The sequence below is a fragment of the Salvia miltiorrhiza genome, chromosome 3 (genome assembly GCF_028751815.1).
Source record: "Salvia miltiorrhiza cultivar Shanhuang (shh) chromosome 3, IMPLAD_Smil_shh, whole genome shotgun sequence".
Taxonomy (NCBI): Eukaryota; Viridiplantae; Streptophyta; class Magnoliopsida; order Lamiales; family Lamiaceae; genus Salvia; species Salvia miltiorrhiza.
The window spans coordinates 10,766,008-10,780,371 of record NC_080389.1 but is presented as its reverse complement, the minus strand read 5'-3'; the positions used below and the strand labels follow the sequence as shown (position 1 = coordinate 10,780,371).

Sequence of the window (14,364 nt, the reverse complement as noted above, 5' to 3'; positions counted from 1 at the left end):
TACATATATATATATATATATATATATAGGTAGAGGTTCAAGAAAGAACCATAAATAAAAAAAGACCGGAGAACCATTTTCAGCCATTCGATCATCAAGATCTACGGTGGATGCATCATCTTGTTGGATGAATGCAGATCCTGGGTTCGAATCCTGAAGGGAGCATTTTTTTTTTAGTGCAGTAATTTTAACAGCGAATGCATTAATTTTTACAGTGGATGCATTAGATTTGATGGTTCTCCCGTTCTCACAAATAATGTAGTTCTCTCTAGAACCACACCCTATATATATATATATATATATATATATATATATATAGGGGAGGGCTAAAATAAAAACACTTCTTAAAATATAAAATATGAACAATTTTCAGCCCTTAGATCATCAAGATCTACGGTTGATTCGTAACCTTGTTAGATGAATTTGTGGTCGTGAGTTCGAATCCCAAAGGTAACAAAAATTTATTTTTCACAATTCGTAACCATGTTGGATGAATTCGTAACCATGTTGGACAAAATTCGTACATTAAAAAACGTTTATATTTATATTTTAAGAAGTGTTTTCACTATAGCCCTCCCCTATATATATATATATATATATATATATATATATATATATATATATATATATAGTTGGGCTATAATAAAAACACATCTTTTTGTAAAAACTAAAAACGGCTGAATTCTATGTAGAACACGTATGAATTGGCCGTGTAACTGTATGAATTGCGAAATGTATGAATTCTATGTAGAACACGTATGAATTTCGCAATTCATACAGTTACACAGCTAATTCATACGTGTTCTACATAGAATTCATACATTTTAGCCGTTTTTAGTTTTTACAAAAAGATGTGTTTTTATTATAGCCCACCCCTATGTATATATATATATAGGGGGCGGTTATTCAATAAACCACCCTTATTTTAATAATTACGAACCAGCAAAAATGCATGAATTTTATGTATAACACGCATGAATAAACTGTATAAAGACATGAATTGCGAAAAATAATTTTTTGCTACCTTTAGGATTCGAACTCAGGACCATGAATTTATCAAATAAGGTGATGAATCAACCGTAGATCTTGATGATCTAACGGCTGAAAATGGTTCCTAATTTATATTTTAAGAAGCGTTCTTATTTTAGCCTTCCCCTATATATATATATATATATATATATATATATATATATAGTGTGTGGTTATAATGAGAACCGCAATTATCGTGAGAATATAAGAACCATTAAAATTACTGCATCTGCTATACAAATTAATGCATTCGTTATTAAATCTAATGCATCAGAAAAAAAATATTTTTTTTGCTCTTTTCAGGATTCGAACCTAGGTTCTGTATTCATCCATTAAGATGATGCATTCACCGTAGATCTTAATGATTGAATGACTTAAAATGGTTCTCCATTTTTATTTATTTTGTGAATCTTATTTGAACCTCTTCCTATATATATATATATGAAATAGGTTTGTGTGTAAATTATTGAATTCGTGGATTCTCTAATAATGGAACGTCTCATATATTGGTGATGTGTACGTATTTGTAGATTATGTTTGATTCTCAAATGATTGAACGTCTCATATAATTGAACGCCTTCGACAAGAGAGAAAACTTCAACATGCCGAAAGAGACAAATCATATATGCAGATTCGTATGTGGATATCGCGGAAGCAAAATTGAATTTGAAACACAAAAAAAATATTATTTTGTTGAAAAATTAAGCTTGATACCGTCATCGGTAATTATTTGGACAGGACCGATAGGTACTTCTTGTTACAATCTCATTGTCATTTCCCCCCTAATTAATTAGTTATATGTTTACATATCCGACACTGATTAATTAGGATTGATTTAAGAATACTAGAGTAAAGAAAATATTGTTTGTTAATGGATTATAATTATCTACAAGGTAAATATCTCTTTTCGTCCCATCGTTTGAGCGTTTTCTTAAAAATATCCCATATTAAATGTAATTATAAAATAATACCCATCGTCCCATCATCATTATATAATACGGTTTGAGATTCTTAGCTTCTCCTTAATCCTAGGTCCTATGTGGCTTCATGAGAGATTTTTATTTCAAATCTCTGCTAGCTCTTTTCATAAATTTAAACATGGAAATCTCTCACAGTATGGAAATCTCAAGCTAAATATAGAAATTTTTCATAAATTATTTTTTTTCTTTTTATTCTAATTTTTGTATTTCTTTATTTCTAAAAAACATACTTTTGAGTTAATAATAAAATATTCAATATACATATCAAATTAAAGATGATGACGAGAGCTTTAATTTGATATATAATATGTAAATAATAGATTTAAAATAAAAAAAAAGCTATACAAGTTAGAGGTTTCAAAATAAAATATTTTTCTCCCCTCTCTATTATTATTATTATTTGCATAATTCTTTCCCTTTTACGTTTTTCATTTATTGATATTTTTCGTTCTTTTTATTTTATTGAATGGTATAGTATCACAAAACTCCTTAAGATTTTTTTAATTGTAAATTAATACTCCATCCGTCCCCCAAAATTATGCGTGGTTGACTCCGGCACGGGTTTTAATACAAAACTGTTTGTAGTAGTGATAGTGGAGAAAGGGTCCCACATTGAGGGTATTGTTAAGTAGATTATGAGTAAATAGTGTAAGTTAAAAGGGTTAATTTTAAGAATTATATGTGGGGTAGTGTCCAAAAATAGGGTATGCATAATTTTGGAGGACGTATTAAAAAGGAAAGGTATGCATAATTTTGGGGGACAGAGGAAGTAGTATCTTTTCATTCATTTCAACACTACAAACGATTAGTGATTTCTGGCTTTCATTGATTCATGGTCCTATGTGGATTAACTTGGGACTTTTATTTTATTTTCCTACAATCCTACATCTCTTTACAGAAATTTTAACATGGAAATCTCTCTCAGTATGGAAATCTCAAACTAAACATAGATTAATACTCGCTCCATCCCGTGGTCCCATGTAACTTGATTTCTTTCCTTATATGACAAAAGTTTTTCCTTTTATTCATATTTTCACTTTTTCACCTATCATACTTAACACATTAAATACTAACTCCTTAAAACCCGTGCAAAAAAGAAAGTGATCAAGCTTTGCAGGACGGAGGGAGTATTTTCTTTATTTCTTTTTATTCTCATTTTTGTCATTCTTTTTTCTTAAAAAACATACTTTTTAGTTAATAATAAAATATTCAATATACATATCAAATTAAAGATCATGACGGGAGCTTTAATTTTATTTATAATATGTAAATAATAGATTTAAAATAAAAAAAACTATAGAAGTTAGAGGTTTCAAAATAAAATATTTTATCTCCTCTCTATTATTATTATTATTATTATTATTTGCTCTTTACGCTTTTCATTGATTGATAATTTTGGTTCTTTTTATTTTATTGAATGGTATTGATTGATAATTTTGGTTCTTTTTATTTTATTGAATGGTATAGCATACAATATTATAATGAAAAATACAAAACCATCAATCCATTTCATTTTGAATATCATATTGATTTTTCATAAGACTTCATCAATTAAAAAATCTATATAAAATGATAAATTTTGTGCAATCACAATAGTTTTTCAATAGAATTCGTCAATTAAAAAATCTAAATAAAACGATACAAATTAATGATTTTGCATTATATTTCACTAATTTAGAGGCTCAACAAAATGATATATATAGATTTTGTACAATTTTTAAAATGATAGTCGGATTTAAGTTAGCCGGTATAGTTATTATATTGAATTGAGATGAAAAAAAACTGAATAGCGAATATTATAACCATTCTCAGCTGTAAACTGAGACGAGAATAAATTAAATAATATTGTCTGCATGTTGCCAAAAATCTGAAGTAACTTGAGCAGCAAACAATATATCCCAGCATTGAGGGAGAAACAGAGTAGAAACAAGATATGAAGAAACCACAATTGTCAAAGCAACTAAATGTCATTTACAGACATGCAACCACCAAGGGGGGAAAAGGGAAGAAAATCTAGCTACAAACTATCTAAATTAATGCCAACAAGCAAAATGTACGTAATGATAATGCAAACAACTGCGTTAGCTCATGGATTGATGTTCACGATCCCTATATTGGAGACTAAGTATGAATTCTTGATCTTTGTTGCAATGCTTTTGGTTGTCACCATCTTTATCTCCTTCAAATATAAAATCGACCCAATCACTTTCGAGAGGGTATCCAAATATGGACAACCATGGATTTCTAATTTCTTGAGCCAATACATTGCATTTCTTCCACACTGCACATTTCTCAGATTCCATAACTCTTCCATGCAAAGGACTCGAAGCTCGGGAAAGCCGTGTTCCAAGATAGCCATTTGTTGACCGGTGTATGCTTTCCGCAACTTGAGGTGGGTTAACCTGGGTAGCTTCTCTAGTAGTGGCATCGGGTCTTCGTCAAGACAGCTATTAACCAACGTCAACGATTCAACATATGGAGGGAAACTTGTCGGAAGCGTGGCAAGGAATCCATCCAATTTGAGTGTTTTGAGCCTGTGTAAAATATAAAGATCATCCAAACAAGGCATGCTTCTGAAACGATACCCTCTTAAGATTAGATGATTAAGATTCTTCAAATCAACTAATGATGTAAAGAGCTTGCTTACATCTAAGTTTCCATTCAATTCTTCAATGCCCAATTTCTTAAGACTAAACAAATTTCCATAGACAGAGCGCTCATGTGTCCAATTATCAGCCGAGACATAGGTTAAGGTCTCCAGATTCTGAAGCACATCTATCTTCAATGGCTTCCGGAAAATCACATCAAACAAGTAGAGGTGGCGAAGGCTACTCAATTCCCGTATAATATCTGGCACCTTCACCATAAAGTTTTGAGCTATGTCAAGAACCTCAAGCTTTTTCAACCACCCCAACGACTCTAGGAGCTCTTGCAAGTAATTGTTTCTCAATCCCAAGTATCGTAATTCAATCAATGTGCCAATACTTTCCGGTAAAATCTTCAACCCAAAATCTTCCAAGTCCAGTATCTTAAGTTGTTCAAAGCCCTTCCAATAAGACGAACTAGTGTTGAAATAGCCACCTCCATGGAAGAAGAGAGAAACAAGAAGCTTATCTTGATCCGTGGAGTAGTTGAACTTGTCTCTGCTACAAATGATAACACGATGACGAGGACTTTGACATGGTCGATTATTTTCATTATTCCTTAGGATCTCAAAACCAAATTTCTCCTCTGCTTTTCGGACGGATAGCATGTGTAGCACAACATTCATGCGATACTACGTGCTCCTATCCTGGACTTCAATAAAGGAGTCATTAGTTAAACCATGTAAATATGATTCATAGTTATAATAACTAGTACTTGAAAGCACTCCCCCTGCAAACCAAATATGTTTCAACTTTTCTTTCCTCAAAGTAGTATTTTCCTTAAAGAAGGCCATAGACAAGAAACACGAGTCCAGTTTGGGATCCAATTTATGATAAAATGGTTCCAGTAACTTCAATGTTGAATCAAAATCAACTGATTCAAGAAGCTGTTCCCATTCACTCCCACCAGAGACTTTCTTTTCTGCTAACTGCTTTCCCACCTCTTTTATAGCTAATGGCAGACCGCCACACTTTCTCAACATTTGTTTTCCCATATGCTCCAAGTTCATAGGGAATTTGTGGTCACCCGTCAATTTATTGCCATGGTTTATTGTTTTCAAAAACAATTGCCAGCTCTTCTTAGAATCCAAAGGTTTCATCTTATGAACATTTTCATCGTCCACATCTAAGTCCACATGCGTCGTGTGACTTGTGAACAGCAACCTACTTTCATGGACTGCTTACATAAGAATAATACAAAAAGGAATAGTCAGAACCATTGGACACTAGTAAACTTTTGGAATTTATATTTGACTTCAAACAAACTGTTAAAATTTTGAACCAGCACTTAAGTTGAAATCTAAGATGATTATACATACATTCTTGCGGGAGAGCTTCCAAGAAAGACTTCAAGCGCATTTGTTTGGGCACGTCGTCAAGAACTATCAAATATCGCGTTCCTTGCAGGTGTTGGGAAAGCATATCTCGGAGACTTCGGTTGTCCATATCCTCCAATAAGGAAGATGTACGGAGATTCTCTGCATCTTCTACCTGTTGTATTAGTTTGATAAGTAGCTCTTTAATAGTGAGGTCAGTAGAGTTAGATACCCAAAGACGGCACTCGAATCGCTCAACGACGGTTGGATGGTTGTATATCTCTCTAGCAAGAGTTGTCTTTCCAATACCACACATCCCTTTGATAACAACAATCGGATTCGAACGGTATCCTTTCCCACCAAAAATCTTTGAGCGAAGCAGCATTTGCACATCTTCGTCCAAGCCCACCACATATTTGTCATCTTCAACATTTTCTGATGATCTCTTCTCCGCCCCATCATCGCCCAGTTTAAACAAGCGCGTTTTGATCTCTCCAATCCAAGTATGGATGGATCCATAGTATGTATGATAGGTTTTGCCTCGTTTGAAAAGGTCGACTGCATCTTCAATCACGTTGACAAGGTCAGATACTAAAAAATTTAGGGTTTTGCCCTCTTCCAATTTCTTGTCCCTCACAATATCCACAATCTCTCTCATCTCTTTAATTACCCTTTCCTTTTCCTCATTTATTTCCCAATACGGTTTATACATTAGATAATTAATGTCGAGCTTGTGTATCAGCGATAAGAGGAGGGCCTCCGACATGTTTCTGCTTCCACCAAATTGCCCTAATACACAATATAACAGCATTAGAAGCTAGGAATTAAATAACACATTTCAACAAATTGATAAATTATTGGTATATATTAAAATGATTTGGAGATTTCATAAACCTGACTCTATATAAGAACATCATAAAAAATACCCTAAAAAATATAGTAATAGTACTTTAATATAGTTAAAAGTATAGTTCAAGTATACTTTATTTTACACATAATTGTGTTTGAACTGTGATAGCATTTTAATATAGTTCAAGTATTATACACATAATTAATGACAATACAAAATACCCTAAAAAATATAGTAATAGTACTTTATTTTTAATATTATTTTAGATTTAAATACAATGTAATTTATTTTATTTTATGTTTAAATGATTTTAAATAAAAATAATAAGTTTTATTATAAATAACCCAGAGGATCAAAAAGATAAATTATCTCTTTGTGAAGATCCAACGCAGTAAGAATCCCATGTTCCCCATATATAATTAAAAGTATAAATTAGACAAATTCAAAAAAGAATAATAATAATGAGTCAAGAACAAAGGAATAATACTTGTTTTATATTGCACCGACATATAATTAATTGATTGGGGGATATATTCTCAAGCCTATTTAAATAATAAATCATGTTTTACAATTTAAAATAAAAATATTAATCATTTTAATTTTTTTTTAAATAATAAGTTTAATGGCATTAAATTTTCACTACATTTTTTAACAGTTAATAGACTACAAATTTAGTTACTGTAGTCAAAACTCGCATATACACTACGGTTTTAAGAACAAATGTAGACAAAAGTGAAGATACACAACATAGATACACTACGCTATAAAAAATTACTTTAGTCAAAACTTTATACACAACAAAGACATACACTATGATAATTCATAAATTGTAGAGAAAAACATCAAAAAGAAGCTCATACACTACGATTTTATGGGAAACGTAGTAATAGACTACTATAGACTACGATTGTGACTACGATTTGTTCGTCATCGTAGTCTAAAATTAGAAAAGGGCGCTCATACACTACAGTTCACCAAAAGTAGTCTATACGAATACACTACGACTTTTTTATAAAATCGTAGTTATAAGGGTGTAGAGATAGTCCAAATTTGTAGTCGTACTATAAAGGTAGTGTCAATAATTACTCCCTTGGTCTATTTCCATTTTGGTCAATCCTCAAAACATCTTCATAACCTACTTTTGCAAATAATTGCACTCATTATTACTCTTACAAATGTCACTTTTTGTGGGACTCATTCTCCACTCATCAAGTACACAATTAACTTTTATTAAAACTCTTGTAAGCCTCTCTTAGGAAGATGTTTCGGGGACGAAGAGAGTATAATTAATTGAATTATGAGTGAAGAGAGGATCTCACCATGTGGTAGAATAGGAAAATAAAATAATATATAAATGATAATCTATTGTGGAGCAGTGTCTATAATAAAATAGAACTATAGTATTATTTTACTAGGCTCTTTAAAACTAGTCTTTGCATATATAAATTAAAAATTATGTAATAATCAGTCCTAATAATCAATTGATATATTCTAAAAATTAAAATTAACTATTAAAAAATTACATGTCCTAGTTGGGTATAATCAATTCTAGTTAAAAATCGTAAAATCTTTATATATATAAAAAGCAAAGTAAATGTAATTTACTTCAATTGCAAGGATATAATTGGAATTGAAGTGAAAAATTATACTCCCTCCGTCCCCAAAATAAGTTCCTCTTTGGGGACGGCACGAGTTTTAAGGAAAAGTAGTAAAATGTATTGATAGTGGAGAAAAATATGTTATAATTAGTATTGGGAGTGGTGAAAATGTGAAAAAAGTGTTATAATTAGTATTGGGAATGGTGAAAAAGTGAAAAGTAAGAATAAATAAAGTATTATTAGTGGTGGGGTAATTGTCCAAAAATGGAAAGAAAGAAAGGGGAACTTATTTGGGGGACGTCCCAAAAAGGAAAAAGAGGAACTTATTTCAGGGACGGAGGGAGTAAATACAAAAACAAAGAAACCGCCAGCTTATGAGCTATATATACGCTACAAACTAAAACCGCATCAATTGGATTTAATTCACTTTTTTTCTTATTTCTTTTTCAATAAAATCACTAATTAAAAAACTATTAAATTTATAAGTGGTCAAGAATAATTATATTTTTTTGAAACGAAGTGGTCAAGAATAATTGTGTTTGAAATATTTTTTTTTCCTTTTCTTTTCTTTCTCAAATCTAATATTTTATTTTTTTCAAAATATTTATTTGTATTTACTATATATATTAAAAAAATATTAATAGAACATCATGTAATTATGCTAAAACATTAATTGGTCGAGGACAATTCGCATAGTAAAATATGTGTTTTGTGTAAAGAATAAAAAAAACATTGTACACAAACAAGAATTTATAATAATAATAATAATAATAATAATAATAATAATAATAATAATAATAATAATAATAATAATAATAATAATAATAATAATAATAATAATAATAATAATAATTTCGATTATAAGGGTAAAATTATCATTTGAAAATATTAATAATTATGGAGTAGTTAAGTGGTGATTATTGTTTTGGTTTTTGAACGGTCAAATCACAATTTCTTTTTTTTATTCTCATTCATTACACAAAACCCATTTTATTTCCTATTTATTTTACAATTCTATTACAAATACAATATACAAAATGCATCGTGAATAAAATATCATAGAAAAGTTTTAAATTTGATATATAATATGTAAAATTTAATGTATATAAATAAATTATGATCATTTAAAATTTTATTATATTAAAAGAAATGGAGCATTGTACAAATAATAAACTTAGTATTAAAGTTTATTAATTAATACTCCCTCCGTCCTAACGAAGTTGAATCGTATTCATTTTCGAACCGTGCCAACGAAGTTGAGCCGTTTCTCTTTTTAAAATAAATTAAAGCTACTTAATTTTTCATTCACTCTATTTTTCATTTTACTTTTTCATTCATTTTTTCACTAAATATTAGCTCCTTAAATCTCGGGCCAAAAGAAACGCCTCACCTTCAATAGGACGGAGGAAGTATTATTAATAATCATAAAGTATATGGATAATTTAAATGAATGTAAAATTACAATCGCCGCGCATTGCGCGGGAGGTACACTAGTTATACTAAAACACAAAAAACTAAAATTGAATTAAAAAATATGCTAGAGAAATTAAAAAGAAAAGTAAAAATAGGACACATACAAAAAAGCTAGATAGAAGATACAATTGCAAATATCAAACTATATGAATAAAAATATAAACTAATTTTCACATGCATACAATAAATTGGTACATAAAAGAGAATTCTCTAATCAAGAAATTAATTTGTGATACAATTGAACTATGTATATTATTTATAATATGTGAGAGATATCAAAGTAAGAATAACAAAATCCAATAAAATCATAAACCTAAATACTAAGCGGGCATTTACTTTGTATGATTGACAAGATGCACATGATTGAGTATTTGTATCCTCATGAGTAGATATATATCTCTAATCTCGCTCATTCTTTCAATTGATCATGAATCAAGCAAAACTATAGCTTAAATAATAGAAATAATTAATTTCAATCTATCTAAGTAGATAAGATTAGCCTCATTATTTTTATCAATCAAAGCTAATTCGTGAACATCCAATTCGTGAGCAGTTTAACTAGTTTTGTGAAGTCTCACCAGATTGTACACGATTAAATCGAACATGATATTATTCATTTATATTTTCAAGGTTCTGCTACACCACACATTCATTGAAAAAAAAAATCCCTTTAGTTTTCCTTAGCTTTTGCTTTCGATTTTTGATATATGATTCCAAGAATCTTCTGTTACAAGGGAATATACAAAAAGATTTGGGGGCTTAAACAATTGAATTCCTTCTATTATTGTAAATTCATGCATCCTGGTGTTGACTTATTGTTTCTGACATATATAAGATCGTAAAAATTAAGTTTAAGAGAAATGCAAATAGATGATCCAATATCGATCCTACCACCAAAACATATTACTAATTAATATTTCTTTTACTTCTTAAAATATTGAAGGTTCGCAAGCAATGACTGTCCAACTTGGCAACTGGATTAGGAAATGCTACATGTGAAAAGAGTACTTAATATTAATTTAAAATTAGCATTCATTATTAAAATTGGAGTTTAAAGAAATTATATACCCTATTTATTGATTTATATATCTACTCCAATAAAATTGAAATTAAATGCATGCTAAAAATATGAACTGACCGTAGTCGATGCACAACTCTGTGTTTAATCAAGCTTCGAAATGTTTTTGGGCTTAATAAAATTTAATGAAGCGAAAACATTTCGATTTAAAACCATTGTATGGTCATGCAAGTTTTCATACTATTCAAATCTAAGGAGAAAGAAAAATACCTTTTTTGTGAATTTTCTTCTTATCTCTGCTGGTCTCTCTTTTAAATAAAAATTGGTGAAGCAGAAGATTTCCAAAAACCTTTTAAATTTTCGATATAAAAACATCATGAACATGTGAATTTGAAAATTATTCTAATCTACGGAGAAGGAAAAAATTAATTACCTTTTTTGTGATTTATCTTCTTATCTTTGCTCGTCTCGATGGACTTTCTGATTGAATCCTCCCAGCTTCTTCCCAATAAAACCTTTGATTTGAATGGTAGAATGTGATATCTTTCAATCCAAAACAAAACCTGAAATGAATATTTTTTACTAAACTTTAAACTAAACAAGGAAAGAGACTGATGAAATTAATTGATACTTGATAGATGGATTTTGCTATATATTATTTATTGTTTCATTGTTTCCAATGAGAAGCATCGTGCATGTTTCCACCTTCATACCCACGTGCACCCTGCTTTTCTCAAGAAGCACAAACTACTGCTGACTTATCGTTTCACACGCATTAACAAAAAAAAAAAAAAAAGAAAAAGTTTGAAAGATATTTAAATAGTTGAGATTGTTAAGGCTGTTGAATGATTAATTAATGGGGATGGCCAAGTGGGCTTGGTCAGGTCAACTTTCACCATCACACCACATGCATTGCTTTAATTTCATAAGAAATTTTGAAATAAAAATATTGACAGCATAATTATATTTAATTGAAAGTCGCTTCTAATTAGGGGTGTTCTTCCTCGTTCTCGGATGGGATCCTCTGTCCCCAAATATAATGTGTACCACTCTTAATTTCTTTATTTTATAATTGTTTTTTATAAAAATAAAAATTATTATTATATTATGAACTCTAATAAATATTTATCATTAAAAAATTGAAATTTAAAAAATTATATACCCTAACTTTGAATTAATGAACCCAAATAACGGGTTAATATCCTAAATATCTAACCTACCCTACCCCTAACCACCCCCCCAACTGCCCACTATCCCTCTATCTCACCTAACTCACGCTGCACACACAACACACACACTAATTTGTGCTGCACACACACTAAAACACATTAGAAACACACACACACTTCACGTTAACACCATTTCTTTGGTGTTCAAGCTTTTGACTTCCGATTTGAGCACCGAGACGAGCGCCGATCATCTTTTCGATCACGTATCTAAGTAGGTAAGATCTCTACCTACGTTTTGATGGTTTTCTTTTCGATTTTCGTCGACGTCGAAAAACGTCGATTCTCGACTTTATTTTGAAACGACGTCGGATCGTCGTGAAATTTTAGTATGTTGTTCTTGGGTAGATGTTAAGCATGTTTAATGAAGGGAGTAAGAACGGAACGAACCGTAGCTATGAAACCCATGAGGGCAGCCCCGTTTTTCACATATTAGCTTGTCTTTCGATTTTTGTTTGATCGTTTTGACTTGATATTTGTGCTTAGGGGTATGCTAGGATCGATATATATTAAATTCGTATTTTTCCAAGCACGAAAATTTTATAAGTTTTTAGAGTATGATTATTTAAATTCGTGAAGTTTGGGACGTTGCATAATGAATATTATTGCGTATATGTGTTCTACGATATCACATGAGCATGCTAGATTAATTTGGGAATTTTTGAGAAATGTTAGAAACGAGAAGCATGAGGACCAAATGGTTTGATGCCCGGATGTGAATATTTGATTTTTATTTGAATGATTTGAGTTTATATATGTGTTTATATTTATTAAATATTGCACGTATAATTTACTTAGATTAATTTGAACACCAAGGTTCAAATTTGATGAAGGCCGTGAGTCATAAGGCCAAAGACGAGCGATGCTCGATTTTAATTGAGTTATTTTGAGCATGCCAATGTGTTTAGAATAATTAAAAATATTTGTATTTAAATTTTTTGGAATTTATTTCCATTAAATACAAATTTTCTAATTATTCGATGATTTATTAAGTTGAGATATGTGGAGTATGTGAAGTCATGTAAGTGAACTAGCAGTGCATATGAGTTAATGCTATGTTAGTAAGACTATATGAATTATTTGAGTATTTATGAGATGAGCATGATTAGTAAGTTTTTGAGCTTTTTGAATTGCATGATAAATGCATATAAAATGGCTAAGTATGAGAAATTAGCATGGATTAGATTTATTAGTTTAAATGAGATAAATAAATTAGAGAAGCATGTTAATTAATTAAAGTTGGAATTTAGTATTTAATTACAAAGTCCGAGATTTAATCGAGAACTATGAGCATGATAAATTGTTAAGATATAATTTATTATTTGAGTTTGATATCGATTATGTGTCTAAATGGAGTGAGTGTGAGAGTTATGATTAACGCACATAAATGTTGGTATCTGACACTCGAACAATTGGTGTCGAGTATAAATGTCACGACCGGACCTAATTAAGGATAATTAAGCCGGGGAAACCGTAACTAATGGAGGGAGATTAGAAGCGGGGTAGAAAGGGGATAATCAAACAAGGAAGGATCACATTTCATCATTTAACAAAAGGGATATTTATCATATAACAGAAGTTTAGTCATATAGACTCAAATAACTAGTAAGTTCAGATATCTCTGACTTATTCAAAATAGCATAAAACTTTTGAGTACGCAACGGAATATGATTCTGATTACATGTATGAAGACATGTAACCCTAGAGTTCATTAATACATAATAAGACAAAAGAATCCCGCTCGTCACTTCATCACCATCGGCAGCTGCTCAACCTGCACATTTAGAAATATATGCAGGGCTTGAGTACAAAAGTACTCAGTGGGCACGTATGCCTAAGTATAAAATACATGCTTCAAAACTGTAAATTGTCATGCCATAATAAACAGTACAGCAAGGGAGTTTTTCGCTAAAAGGCCCAAGCTTACTAAATTCATTTGTGATTCTTTAAGTTCGACTGCAGTCTAAGTTCTCTTGTAATCTATCATATCTGGAACTTTGTGCCGGAGAGGTGGCCACCTCTCACGGTCACTTGACCGGCCAACCCGCTAGATGACTCACGGTCACTGGTGTACACTAGCCCTGGCAGGATAGCTATCAACTGCTCAAGACCCGAATTCGATTACATGATAAAAGTCACATCAGATAGATATCATACTGAAATTTAAATATTTTATGGCAAGACAATATTTGAAATAACTTCAATTAATTTAATCATGAAATAACTTGC

At 30.7% G+C, this 14,364-nt stretch overlaps 2 protein-coding genes across 6 annotated transcripts; both read right to left on the bottom strand.

Moving 5' to 3' along the window:
- Positions 1-3,819: 3,819 nt before the first annotated feature.
- On the bottom strand, positions 3,820-11,689 carry LOC131017546 (putative disease resistance RPP13-like protein 3). 5 transcript variants are annotated; one of them, XR_009099648.1, is made up of 5 exons: positions 11,615-11,689; positions 11,343-11,472; positions 5,974-6,759; positions 4,657-5,831; positions 3,820-4,543 (listed from the first exon to the last, which is right to left on the bottom strand). XR_009099648.1 is itself a non-coding variant. In XM_057946340.1 (5 exons), exons 4-5 carry the CDS (start codon positions 6,734-6,736, stop codon positions 5,287-5,289), a joined length of 1,308 nt encoding a protein of 435 aa, XP_057802323.1. In that variant the 5' UTR covers positions 6,737-6,759; positions 11,180-11,258; positions 11,343-11,472; positions 11,615-11,689; the 3' UTR covers positions 3,820-5,286. The 5 variants fall into 5 exon arrangements, 4 of the variants coding, with proteins under 4 accessions (XP_057802323.1, XP_057802321.1, XP_057802322.1 ...); XM_057946340.1 differs by adding an exon at positions 11,180-11,258 and having other exon boundaries at positions 3,820-5,831; XM_057946338.1 differs by having other exon boundaries at positions 3,820-5,831.
- Positions 4,096-5,280, bottom strand: LOC131018311 (probable disease resistance protein At1g58602). Its single transcript, XM_057947036.1, has one exon. It carries the CDS (start codon positions 5,278-5,280, stop codon positions 4,096-4,098), a length of 1,185 nt encoding a protein of 394 aa, XP_057803019.1.
- Positions 11,690-14,364: the final 2,675 nt, after the last annotated feature.

Bases quoted from the DNA above. Each gene is read 5' to 3' on its own strand.
- LOC131018311 (XM_057947036.1), bottom strand. From the start codon at position 5,280: ATGAATGTTGTGCTACACATGCTATCCGTCCGAAAAGCAGAGGAGAAA.
- LOC131017546 (XM_057946338.1), bottom strand. The intron at 6,760-11,342 runs GTAATTAATTTT...ATTGTGTATTAG, and splicing joins GAAGATAAATCACAAAAAAG to GGCAATTTGGTGGAAGCAGA. The intron at 5,832-5,973 runs GTATGTATAATC...TTATGTAAGCAG, and splicing joins GGAAGCTCTCCCGCAAGAAT to TCCATGAAAGTAGGTTGCTG.